The sequence below is a fragment of the Diabrotica virgifera genome, chromosome 5 (genome assembly GCF_917563875.1).
Source record: "Diabrotica virgifera virgifera chromosome 5, PGI_DIABVI_V3a".
Classification (NCBI taxonomy): Eukaryota; Metazoa; Arthropoda; class Insecta; order Coleoptera; family Chrysomelidae; genus Diabrotica; species Diabrotica virgifera.
In genome coordinates, this window is record NC_065447.1 from 203,282,316 (window position 1) to 203,296,685 (window position 14,370).

At 35.4% G+C, this 14,370-nt stretch overlaps 1 protein-coding gene across 1 annotated transcript in view; it reads right to left on the minus strand.

Moving 5' to 3' along the window:
* Positions 1–14,370, minus strand: part of LOC114324192 (hemicentin-1) — a 244,904-nt gene that overhangs the window by 99,880 nt on the left and 130,654 nt on the right. Inside the window, exon 3 of the mRNA XM_050650522.1 lies at positions 836–1,108. Coding sequence (XP_050506479.1) covers positions 836–1,108 — 273 coding nt within the window. The remainder of the gene's footprint in view (positions 1–835; positions 1,109–14,370) is intronic.

Sequence of the window (14,370 nt, forward strand, 5' to 3'; positions counted from 1 at the left end):
AGTGAATTGTTTGTAAAGCGGTAGCGATTAATTTCATTTGGGGAGATAAATACGGCGAGATTTTCATGATTTTTTACAAAAAAAAAAGAGAGCCAACTTTATTTTGAGCGCAACTCGCTTATTTTTAATGCTAAAACTTTTGTTAACAATTAAAACAAAGCTTTTTATAAACACTTTAAAAATCATTAAATAGGTTTTTCCCGAAAAGTGCTTAATGTATCGGTGATTTCACCTTGAAATATTCGATTTGGAATTAGACGAATAAGAACGTATTTTTCATGAGCTACAACTTTCTTTTTATTTGATTGATAGACTTTACTGATACACCATTTTTTGGGTTTTTTATAAGCTACACTTTTGCTAAGGATATTTTTTTCGATAAAATATTTACTTTTTGAGTTATTTGCGAAAAACCGGCTGAAAACGTAGTTTTTTGTCAAAAAATCTACATTTTCAATGGCAAATAACTCGAAAAGTATTGACTTACGTAAAAAACTCTATAGAGCAAAAATTGCTTAAAATCAGTCAATTTAGCCATTTCCGGTCTTATATTAAACGTATATTTTTTCACCCCCGAGAAGGGGTGACTGTCACCCCCCAAGTAAAAGCAACCAACGGCATAATTTCAACTTTGAAGTAGAGGGTAAGTAGAACCTAAATCCAAATTTTCATGCAATTCGGAGTTGCCCCTGAAAATTACACGGTATCACCGAATTTCCCGTTCATTTACTGGGCTACTAATAAAAATACTGTAATTGTCAATAGCATATCGTTAAGATAACATTATAAATTATATATTGATAAAACAACAATATTTTCTAGAAAAACCGCTTACCTTCGACTATTAAGGAAAACACACTATGATCATTCTTGTTATTGACTACACTACACGTGTAATTGCCCGTATCCTGAATCCTCGTCGGGCTAAAAATTAGCAATTTTCCTATAGAAGTATCTTGTATTTTTGGCTTCGTATTGGCGCTGAGACTCCCCTTGGGCCCTTTCCACATGACTGGCTGCCCTCCTTTATCCTTACATGAAATTGCTAAACTTTTTCCGGGATCCGTGGTGACGCTGGAGTGGGATAAATAGAGGCTGCTAGCGAACTCTAAAACAAAAACGCTTGATAAATATTCATACAACGCATATTGAAAGATATAAGATCAATTTGGGAGTTTTGTGCGGTAATTTTGAATATTAGAGCGCTGAGAAACTGTTATTAGAAAATATGTGTAAAGTTTTTATTAAAACATATGTTTTGGTTTGAATCCATAGTTATTGAATTCATGTTATAATATACAGACTGAGTTTTGAGTTTTGAGTATGAAACGCCGCAATTATCTCGGAAACAGTTTGCACGATTCTTATAGATTTTGGCTGGCCTTTTGGCTATGCCAGTGCCATTAACTTAGTTAAAAAAATATATAGATTTTGGTGTGTAAGGGTCTTCGTTTAAAAACTTCGAAAAAATTCGTTTAAAAACCGATCCATATTGCAACTGCAGAGAAATAGGAGACGCAGAGCATCAAATATTAAATTGCTCTCTAATACAAGCTCAAGTAAAAATCTTTTTGGACAAAATTTATAAGTTAAAGGATATCATGCATCCAATTAATTTAAAGTGCTTATTAAATCAAAGTAATAATCCACAAAAGGTCATTTTATTATGTGAGCATATTAAAAATATTAAACTGAAAATATGAGTAACTATGGTTAACTATCTGTATTTAGAAACATATAAATATCGTAAAAAAGAATGTAAAAACATTGTAATAAGTATTAAAAAAAATGAACCATTAAGAAGACCAATAACCTCCGAGATGTTGAATCGGGTTTTAGTCTTACCGTAATAAAAAGGAAAACAAAAAAAAAAAAAAAAAAAAAAAAAAAACCAAAACAAAAATAATGACAATAAAGATACAAAAAAAATAATTGAATAAAATGAATAACGTTATACCGAACAAGAAGTAAAATATTAATGTATATTAATAATAATAATGATATGATATTGTAATTTATTAATATCTAGGGAAGGAAAATAACCATATGTTTAAATAGATCGGAGATTCACTATACGATGAAATTATACTGGACCAAACAGATACCAGAGAAACAACCCCCCATTCAGTAGCTGAAATGCAAGAAGCAGTTACCAGATTGAAAAACAACAAGTCACCTGGATTGGACAACATTAGCGCAGAATTAATAAAAGAAGGCGGAGACTCCCTATTAAATGCGATACACGAACTTATAGTGAACATATGGAATAATAAACAACTGCCACAAGACTGGAATACCGGAGTAATCATTCCACTACACAAAAAGGGAGATAAAAAGGGAGATCAATGTAAAAACTACCGGGCAATAACGCTACTGCCTGTGGCATATAAAATACTATCAAATATTGTGTATGAGCGATTGAGACCATATGCGGAACAAATAGTTGGGGGATATCAATGTGGTTTCTGCAGGCAGAAGTCCACAATAGATCAGATCTTCGTTTTGAGACAAATCTTGGAAAAGACTAGTGAATTTAATATAGAAACACATCATCTCTTCATTGACTTTGAGAGTGCCTATGATAGTATCCATCGAGAATTTCTGATCAACGCCCTGAAAGAGTTTAATATTCCAACTCATCTCATTTATATAGTAAAAGGAACACTTAAAGTACAAAGCAGGGTTCGAATTCAAAACGCACTAACAGATACAATCCATGTTAGAACGGGCCTACGACAGGGAGAGGCCCTATCCTGTATTCTATTCAACATCACATTAGAGAAAATAATTAGAGAGTCAAAAGTCAACACCAGAGGAACAATAATAACAAAAAGTGTACAAATATTGGCATTTGCAGATGATGTTGATATCATAGCTAGAAGCAAAAGAGAAATGATAGAAGCATTTAATGCTATAGAAAGAGCGGCACAAAACAGTGGCCCAAATATTAATGAAATAAAAACCAAATACATGAAGGCCAGCAAATCGACAGGCCAAAGAAACCTACAAAATCTGACAATAGGAGACTATAACATCGAAAGCGTAAAAAATTTTACATATCTAGGTTCACTAGTTACCGCAGATAACAATGTCAGCGAAGAAGTTAAGAGAAGAATACATATTGCTAATAAAACATATAATGGACTCATTAAACATCTAAGATCTAACAACATCACGAGAAAAACCAAATGCAAAATATACAAAACCCTGATAAAACCGGTCCTTATATATGGATCAGAGACATGGACACTGTCGAAAAGCGATGAGAACTTATTAGGTACGTTTGAACGAAAAATCTTTAGACACATATATAAGGAGGTGAAAGAAAATGACGTATGGCGCAGAAGATATAACTTTGAACTATACGCAGCATACAACGAACCCGACGTCATAACATCCATAAAGATCGGACGTCTGCGCTGGATGGGCCATGTTAAACGAATGTTGGAGACCGAAACACCAAAACATATAATGAAGAAAAGACCAGTAGGGAGAAGGTCAAAGGGAAGACCCAAACTTGGAACAAGTGGAACAAGATCTTAAAAATCTTAAAACACTTGAGATTACCCAGTGGAAGAACAAAGCAAGGAACAGAACAGAATGACGGAAAATCCTAGAACAAGCCAGGACCCAAAAAGGGTTGTCGAGCTACTGATGATGATGATGATGAATAATAATAATGATATGATGTTGTAATTTATTAATATCTAGGGAAGGAAAATAACCATATGTGTAAAATAGAGTAGTTGAAATTTATGTAAAAATGAACAAAATCGGTTAGATAGGCGAATGGACCCTAAGGTCCGCAGTCATACAAACAGGACCGCCGCCAGAAAAAAATTTAGGTGGGGTCAAAATCTTTAAGTTGCTTTTCTATTCTAGAAATGAATGCAAGGACAAGGAAAATTTATATTTTAAGAATCATATATAATACATAAAAAGATTAATCGTTAAATAAAAACTGTAATCTCCTTCGATCTTGTCTAAAGGACATCGCACACATCTTATGGAAAATATAATGTCACTCAAATTCAATAAAATTTATACGATTAGATTCGTTTTAAATTAACGATCAATTCTTATCATTGCGCCAACTCTTAATTATGATTAATTACGGCGCAAATTGCAATTAAAGTTTATCGAAATCACATTTTTGGAGTCCATAAAATGTTAGTTACAATCATTATTGCTCTGAGTGCTATTCATAACAACTTAAATCCCGCTGGGCCTAAGCGGATTAGTGAAACTAATCCGCTGATTTATGGAGTACCGAAAATCTGGGTATTTTAAAATATTTTTTCTCTCTCTAACTTATGTACCTACCCATTTGATTTCAGATTTATTTATATCAATTTCTGCTCTTTTTTTTTGAAAATAGAGAGTTGGCGCAATGATAAGATTTGATCGTTAATTTAAAACGAATCTATTGGTATAAATTTTATTGAATTTGAGTGACATTATATTTTCCATAAGATGTGTGCGATGTCCTTTATCAATAACCTTGTTTTATCTTAAGCTGTTATCCAGGGGGGTCGGCGGACCCTCCCTGACCCCTCTTGCCGGCGTCCCTGCATACAAACCCAAGAATAAAAGTGTCTTTGGCTTTGTACATATCTGCAGGTTAGCCGACCGCGACGTTTGTAACGTACACCTTATGCCAGCGCTTGGCTGGCGGTCCCATTCCACCCCATGTTACTAGAACCGCCCTGCAAACGCGGTATTTGAAGTCACAAAAAACAGGCACAAATGGGCAAAGTTTACGAAAAAAAATCAAGCTGTGCAAAAAACACACATTAAAATAGAGAAGTAGGCAAAGAAGTCATTTTGCGGATAATCCGAGCTTTACTGATGACGTACATGACAAGGACGCTGACAAAGACTCTACCAAAGACTGTACTAACTAATGCAATGCTTATCTTCATCAATTAAAGAGGCGTGACTCATTTTGTACCCTAAAATTTAAATTCTAAAAGACAAATTGAAGGATTAAACTCTATGAACCCCTATTAACTAACAAAAACATCCACTTAATCTGTTTGTAATTAATTAAGTTCCTTAAAGCGTTTAAACAAAGCCCAAAAATATTAATGGGAAATGATTGATCGCACCGGCCTATATTATTGTTTGTTCAGGCAGAGGACGAAATATTTTCCTTTTAATCTGATTAATGCATCAAAATTTTAAACCCAAATGGAAAAGGTATGTTCGATAACATATAAAAAAATTGAACTTTTGAGTCTAGAACATTTTTATTTTATCGTTTTCACCCATTATAAAACATTAAAATATAAAAATTTTGAATTATCTGTCAGTCCCTCCATAAATACAACTCCACCGTTATTAGAACAGATAGGATAACCAAAGAGGTATCAAATGAGGGCTTATAACCCAAAGATGACATTAAAGGTGAGAAAGTGGACCTCGGATTTTCGGTTCCAGAGTTATAATATAATAATTAGTAATATTTTAGTATTTTAGTAATATTTAATATTAATTCAATCAGAAATAGTATTTTAAATTCAACGAAATAGTACAAACGACATATTATTCAACTCGCCTTAGCAAGACAAGAACAAATATATTATATACTTCCGGATTTTATATCACTTCAAGTTTAAAAGTTGTAACCAGAAGTTCCACATTATAGTCGCAGATATTGTGAATATATCAATCGACGCGTATTGAAAAGAGCTCGAATTAGTGCGGCAGATTCGTGCAAATATTATAAGAATTGCACATTTAATGATACAAGCGTGTAATTTGGTCCACATATACTGCACATATAAAGGTTCAAATTTAGATACGAGCCCAACTCAGATTTTGCCTTTTACAAAAATGGCGGTCATTCAAAATGGACGACTATACATATATGACTAATAGTACGATATCTTTTGAATGAAAAGTCCGATTTCAACCAAATTTGGTACGTAGGTTCGTTTTGTGATTTACAAGATCGATGTTGTGAACTGGAAGAATCGGTTTACCACAAGTTGTGTTTTTCCTGGTTTTTTATGTAAAACTATTTTATATTATGTAAATAATTTATTCTCAATTTTTTCACCCTGTATATATTAATTTTTCAAAATGGTAATACCACTATTGAAAACAGCGTAAGAATATGTTTTAGGAAATATTTTGAACTTTTTAATTATGTTAATTATAATTACCATTTAATAAATGCATAACGTATCTTCACGTGCCTATGTGTAGCAGATTCGTGCAAATATTATAAGAATTATTGTACATTTAATGGTAGAGTCATATAATTTGGACCACATATAGTACACATACAAAAGTTCAAATTTAAATATGAGGCCATCTGAGATTTTGCCTTTTACAAAAATGGCGAGCATTCAAAATGGCGGCCATACATATGTGACTAATAGCACGATAACTTTTGAACGAAAAGTCAGATTTCAGCCAAATTTGGTATCAAGTTTCTTTTTTTTTGATGAGTAAAATCGAGGTCTTGAACCGGAAGAATCGGTTTACCAGAAGTTGTGTTTTTACTGTTTTTTATGTAAAAATATGTTGTTGTTTTTTTTTTTCAATTCTTTCACTCTGTATATATTAATGTTTCAAAAAGGTAATACAGCCATTGAAAATAGTGTAAAAATATTTTTTAGGAAAGATTTTGAACTTTTTAGTTATTATGTTAATTACCATTTAATAAATGCATAACGTATCTTTACATGTACCTATGTGCGGTAGATTCATTTTGAATGCCCGCCATTTTTGTAAAAGACCAAATCTGAGATGGCCTCATATCTAAATTTGAATCTTTGTATGTGTAGTGTGTGTGGTCCAAATTATATGATTTTACTATTAAATGTACAATAATTCTTACATTATTTGCACGAATGCGCCGCACATAGTTTCATAGGTACATGTTAAGTTACGTAATGCATTTATTATTACTTGGTAATTAACATAACTAAAGAGTTCAAAATATTTCCTAAAAAATATTTTTAGCCTCTTTTCAACGCTGGTATTAACTTTTTGAATAATTAATATGTACAGGGTGAAAGAATTGGTAAAAAAACAACATGTTTTTACATAAAAATCAGGAAAAACACAACTTCTGGTAAATCGATTCTTCCAGTTCAAGACCTTGGTCTTACAGATCAAAAAAAGAATCTATATACCAAATTTGGTTGAAATCGGACTTTTCGTTCAAAAGTTATCGTGCTATAAGTCACATATATATAGTCGCCATTTTTCATGCCCGCCATTTTTGTAAAAGGTAAAATCTGAGATGGCCTTTTATCTAAATTTGAACCTTGATGTGTGTAGTATATGTGGTTAAAATTAGATGCTTCTACCATTAAATCCACAATATTTCTTATAATGTTTGCACGAATTTGCCACACATATAATAGGTACCTATGAAGATACGTTATGCATTTATTAAATGGTAATTAACATAACTACAAAGTTCAAAATATTTTCTACAAAATATTTTCACGCTCTTTTCAATTGCGGTATTACCTTTTTGAAAAATTAATATATACGAGAGAAAAACTTGAAAAAAAAAACATATTTTTACATAAACAACCAGTAAAAACACAGAATTCTGGTAAACCGATTCTTCCGGTTCACCACATCCCTCTTGTAAATAAAAAAAAAAAACCTATATACCAAATATGGTTGAAATCGGACTTTTCGTTCAAAAGTTATGGTACTATTAAACACATAAGTATAGCCGCCATTTTGAACGCCCGCCATTTTTGTAAAAAGCAAAATCTGAGATGGCATCATATCTAAATTTGAACCTTTATATGTGTAGTATATGTGGTCCAAATTATATGCTTGTATCATTAAATGTGCAATTGTTTCACATATCGGCCGCACTAAATATTTAGTTCCGGTTTTGACGTCATTTCCTGTTAAAAAGTTATGGCAGAGAGTTTGGAAAAAATGACTCAACATTAGTAAACTTGTATATCAATCGACGCGACGCAAAGTTACACGAAGAGTTCACATGTTGACGTTCAGTTCTACTTTAGGTCATATTAGGCGAAAACCTAACTCAAATTATGCATTTAAACAAGAAATCATGTTATTGAAGACTTTAGAAATCACTCCTTGTAACCCCATCATTTAGTTTACTTGTAACCGTTGACCTGATGATACTCTGCAAATTTTAGACGAAACTGGTCGTCGGAGTAAAACAACAAAGGATTGCGAGTACGTCTGTCTTTTACTTCATTCAAAATGAACTCACATTTGCAACCCATTCAACATTTTAAATTTATCAAAAATGAATAAGCATTTTCAATGTCGTTGCAACACGAAACTACAGCCGCATCATTATTCCAGTTCAATAAGAGAGTGCCGCAAGCAGCTCTACCGGTTTCGAAACTTATTAGTCTCTCACCAGGAGGCACATATGCTGCTCTCTCTGACCCAACTAGGACAAACCCCGGCGTGCAGTCACGGATTGCAACGAACGAAATGACAGGGATGCCCTAGCGGCAACTGCTAGCAAAAAACTAAGTTTTCAATCTAATAGCACATAAAACAATGGGAACCTTCTCTGGTAACACCTCCGAGGCTTCTACAATTTGCAAGCCATAACGGATGCTGAGACTAAGGAAGATGAGGGAATTTTACAATTTATAATTCACGTCCCATCTGCTCAGCGCGGTAAAGTTCCAACGAGAATGGTTTCCTTAGTACTTCAATCAGAGTAAACATGTAAATCAAAAATGAATAACTACTTTCAATATCGTTGCAACACGAAACTACAGCCGCATCATTATTCCAGTTCAATCAGAGAGTGTCGCAAGCAAGATCGCAAGCAAAACGGTTTTTCAGCTCACTAAATCCTATGATACCTTCAGTTGTGATATTTGGCCGTAGATACATCAGACACTACTTGACAATACGTTTCAAACTCATGTTTAGAGATAAAAATTGGTTAAACTGTTTAGAAGTTGTCGATCTAAACGTATAATCCACGTAACAATTATCTCCCAAATGGCCTAGTTTTAGTGGTTATGTCGCTAAATTTGATTAGGTAATCCGAGTTCATTTGCCAGCCATCCCAATATATTTTTTCAATCTATTCCGAATGGAAAAAGATATAGTGTACATTCGATGCACACAAAGAATTCTATTGAAAAAAAAATTGGAATGGCTGGGATATGAACTCGCTTGCCCTATCACAAGTATAGTGTTGTAACCACTAGATCATTTGGGCGATAACGCGATAAAGGTGACCATTTATAAAGCTTAACGTGTAATAGAGAAACATTATATTCAAGTTCATATATTTAATTTATAAAAACACTTTGAAAAACTCCTGATACAAGAATTAAAAACCGCTAAGCGCCGTAAAGTAAGTGGCGCACACAATATTCCAGCTAAAAAAGGGCTGATATGAATATTAAGCCGCGTACTCACTGATAAAAATTTGCGTGTTCGAGGTAAATTGTGCTAATGTAAACGTCTTCGTCGCATAAATCAGACGCAAGAATTTTCGAGACACGATCCATTGGTTGTCGATTTTTGAGCGAAGACAAAGGATTTGTGGACGCTGCTATATTAACTCCACACAACATGAGCATACGCACTCAACGAACGATAAACAAATTTTCGACCAGTTAAATCTGCGACGCACATTCTTGCGACGAACCATAAGTTCAATAAGCACGTAAAAAATTACCAGTGAGGGCGCGGCTTTGCGTGGCGCAAAAATGTATTTTCATTTTGATGGAAAATTAAATTATAGTTTTATTTTTACAGATTTTTCTATAACACTTGCTAAATTTTAAGTAAAACGCGCCACAAAAGATCTTCAAAATGCAAACTCTATCAAAGTTACATTTTTGTGGCGAGATTTACTTTAAATTTAGCAAATATTATGGAGAAATCTTTCAAAATCAAACTTGAATTTTATTTTCCATCAAAATGGAAATACATTTTTGCGCCACCTATTATTCATATCAGCTTTTGTGTATCTGGAATATCATGTGCGCCACTCATTTTTACGGCGTTCAGTGGTTTTTTATTCTTTCTATAATCTATGTAAATAAAAATGAATGTTTGTATATATGTATGTATGTACCTTATAGACTCGCAAACTATGCATTTCATCATGATGACCTTAGTCAAAGTTGTTGAACATGATCCCGGGAAGGTTTCTGAGTTGGTACGACCAACTTAAGTGAAAGCCCCCCCCCCCCCATAATTATTTTTTATTTTTTTGGACAAACTGTTTTTCTTAATTTTGTATGATGTAAAACCTTCTTCTTCTTTTCTTCCTTTTTGTATGTAGGTTTTAAAGCCTGTTCCTTGTTCAATATTAGCCTCCTAAATTATTTAAGTTATCGCACTAACTTTTTCTTGGTCGCCAATATGTCTTCGTCCATTTGGTGACTTATCTCGTGCTATTCGTACTATCCTATCCTCTGCCATTCTACTAATGTGTTCGTTCTACTCCTGTTTCCGTTTTGTCACCCATCCATTTATCATTTGTCTTCTACATTGCATGATCTTCTTATGTTTTCATTTCTCTCCGTATCCAACAGACTTTTCCCTGATATTCGTCGGAGCATTTTCATCTCTGTTGTTTCTAGTAGTCGTCTCGTTTTAGATGTGTCAGGTCTTGTCTCCGCCGTGTATGTCAATATAGGTCTAATTGCTGCTTTATAGATTCTTGCTTTTGTGTCTTGTCTTAGGTGTTTGTTCTTCCAGATTGTGTCATTAAGGTATCCCGCTATCCCGTACTAGCTTTTAAGCTTTGTTGTCATACTGCCTCTTCAACATCTCAACAACAACAACTCAATGTATCGATTTGCGTGTAAAGATTAAAATGCTTTGTAGAAATGCTTACAATGAGTGTCCCCGTTTAGGATTTTGTCCTCTTCAGGGTTTGTAGTGAATGTATTGTGACGAAAAAGTGGTAGCAAAAGCAAACAGTCCGAAAAACGCACTGGGGCAAGTGTGGGTTCCTGGTGTTCCTGGGTTATGCCGGACGGTGGTGACCAGTGGCTACAAGACAACAGAGACGAAAGTTTGATGGAGTTGATGTTGGTTCCATTGACATTTACGTGTACTGTCCGTGCTTTGCTCTCGACCAATCTCCCTAGAAACCATTGTACAACGACAGGCAGGCCTGCGTCCCTCGTCGGCGGTCAGGAGGTGGCTTTTGAGCGCAGCGTGGACAGTGAGCGTTCGAGTGATGAAAATAGTTGCGGCTATTTTCTTGGGTCGAACAGGTATAATTGTGCAATGAAGTTGGGAAACCGCAAAAAACCAACTTCTCCCTGTTCGGGGTAGGGAATAGGATAAGTTAAAGGTGGGTGCGGTAGGCTAACGGGGTAGCCTCGAGGATGTTTTCGTATTCTACTGGGAGTTCGTCAATGCATGTTTGCCTTAGAGCAGACGGTGGGTGAATCTTTTTCCGATTGGGCTTTGCGTAGTAGAATACGTGGCCAGAAGATGAACAGGAACATTTGAGAGATTCTTGTGTGTCGGAGGGGGGATCGTTGATTACTTTGGTTGTGAAGTTCCTGTTCAGAGAGTTTATTCTCTCGATAATTGTGGGGATGTTTGAGAGGTTATGGATTTCGTTTGAGGGATATCTCCAGTGCTCGTAGTTGCATCTACGCAAGATTCTCCGTTCCACTCGCAACAACCTCTCTTTCTGAGCTCTAGCGCAAAGAGAGTAGAGGCATGCTTTGTACTCAATGACGGGTCGAATATAGGTCTTGTAAGTGTGTAAGAGAGTCTTGTTGTGTGTCTTGCCAATCCGTCCTGAGAGAGGGTTGAGAAGTCTGGCTCTGTTCCTTACCCTATCTAAAGTTGCCTTTAGGTCTGCGTCCCAGTTAAGAGTCCTGTTAAACAGTACTCCCAAGTAGGTCGCAGTCGGGCTGAGAACAAGCCTTTCTCCCATCAATCACAGTGGGTATTGGTTCGTCTTCATTTCTGATGATTTTTGCTGACACAGAAGGGGCGCGAAACACAATTGTTGTTGTTTTGTTCGCGTTCAGCGTGACTCTTCACTTACAACACCAATCCCCGACCGCGTCCAACAGAGCCTGGGCTCTTCTGTGGATGAGTAATGGGTTGTATCGAAAAGTTGTCGTGAGCAGAGCCGTGTCGTCTGCATAGAGAAACAGCCGAGTGCCTGGGATATTTTGGTTTGTGATGTCACTGTTGTAGATGATGAACAGCAGTGGTGCTAGGACTGAACCCTGGGGAACTCCAGCTTGTGGAGTGAAGGGGGTAGACTTTTGATCGCTTATTTTCACTCTGACAGTTCGATTGTGGAGGTATGAGTGTACAATTTTGGTAAATTGTAATGGTAGCCCGATGTCCAGAAGCTTCCGAACAAGTCCGTCGTGCCAGACCTGATCGAAAGTTTTCTGCACATCCAGGAATGTGGCTATGGCGAATGAACCATCGTTGATGGTTTGAGTAACTTTATTTGTGAAATCTATTAATGCATGTTTAGTAGATTTACCGGACTGGAATCCATATTGAAATTTTGGGGTGATGTTGTGGGTTTCGAGAAAGTTATTGAGCCTTTCTTTTAGGATTAGCTCAAGAACTTTACCCAGAGTGTTTATTAGAGAGATTGGTCTGTAGGATTCCACGTCGGTTGGGGGTTTGCCTTTTTTCAAAAGCATGATGGTATTGGCCACTTTCCAAGAAGTAGGGAAGTGGCTGTTTTTGAGACATGCATTGAATATTTTAGTTACAAGAGGGATGATACTCTCAGGAAGTTTCTTGAGGCACCTACGGTTGATGCCATCAGGTCCGGGAGCGCTGTTTTTACCTATTTGGCAAAAGCTCTCCGTTTCCCTGTTTGTGAGGGGGTCCATGATAGGATCATAGACTGGAACGTGGTAGTTGAGAGTAACATTTACTATGTATTCTGTGTGGAGTTTAAATAAGCGATCAAAGTTTGGGTTGTCTGGAGTTTGAAAGTTGTTTTGAAGCGAATTTCTGAATGCTTCAGCTTTCCCTTCTGGGGAATTGACAATGTGATTGTTGACCAACAGATGAGATGGTTGAGATAGTTTTTGTTTAGTTAGGACTTTGAGTTTGTTCCAGAATTTACTTTCGTCCCTGTAGTCCAGTTTTGAGGTAGCATCCTCCCACCGGCGAGCCGTTAGGTCGGATATCTCTCTCTTTATCCTGGCACAGATTCGGTTGTATTCTGTTTTGATTAGTGGATTTCTGTTGGCCTTATATTGGCGTAGAAGACGCCTTTTTTGTTGGATTTTGGCTATGATGTATTGTGGAAGTGGAAGTGCCGGTAATGTATAGGTTATTTGTTTAAGTGGAATTGCGTGTGTGATAGCCTCGGTGATGAGGTTCTCAATTTGTGTTGCACTTATGTCGATACAATCGTTAGTATCGAGTTCGCCTAACATAGGAAGATTTTGTGTGATGAAATTTTGGAATTCAGTCCAGTTAGCGTGACGATAGTCTCTTATAGATCTTGGAGGGTTAGGTTGTTTTGGAGTTAGTATGTTACATCTCCGTAACTGTTGGTACATCTCCGTAACTGGTTATATATATATATATATATATATATATATATATATATATATATATATATATATATATATATATATATATATATATATATATATATATATATATATTCCCAGATATCTAAACCTTGCTTCGTGCTTTATTATTTTCCCATCAATTTCGATTTTACATCGTAGTGGGTATTTACATGTTGTCATACATTTGGGTTTTTCTGCTAATATTATCATATTGTATTTCTTGGCTGTTGTATTGAAGATGTGTGTTAATCTTTGGAGATCGTCTTCTGTCTCGGCGATTATTGTGGCGTCGTCTTCATAACATAATATTTGGATTTCTTTGTTCCCTATTCTGTAACCATGACCTTTACGTACTGCTCCTATTATTTCGTCCATTATTATATTAAAGAGCAGTGGGCTTAATGAGTCACCTTGTCTGACTCCGCTTTGTACTGGTATAAACTGCGTTAGGTTTCCATTTATCTTTGCCTATATTCGATTATAAAAATAGATGTTTTCGATGGTTTGTATAATACTGATTGGTATATTTATGATGTAAAACCAAAATATACATTCAACCCTCAATTATCACTTTTCTATCTCCAACCGTTATTATTAATAGCCATTTAAATATTGCCTCTTCTATATAAATAAAAATGAATGTTTGTATGTATGTATGTATGTATGTATGTATGTATGTATGTATGTATGTATGTATGTATGTATGTATGTATGTATGTATGTATGCCTTATAGACTCGCAAACTATGCATTTTATCATATGATGACCTAAGCAAATTTGTCGTTTCCCTGCGGTGGCAGGGGCGGGGGCGGTGGGAATTTTGTAGAAGATCGACGAAATTAAC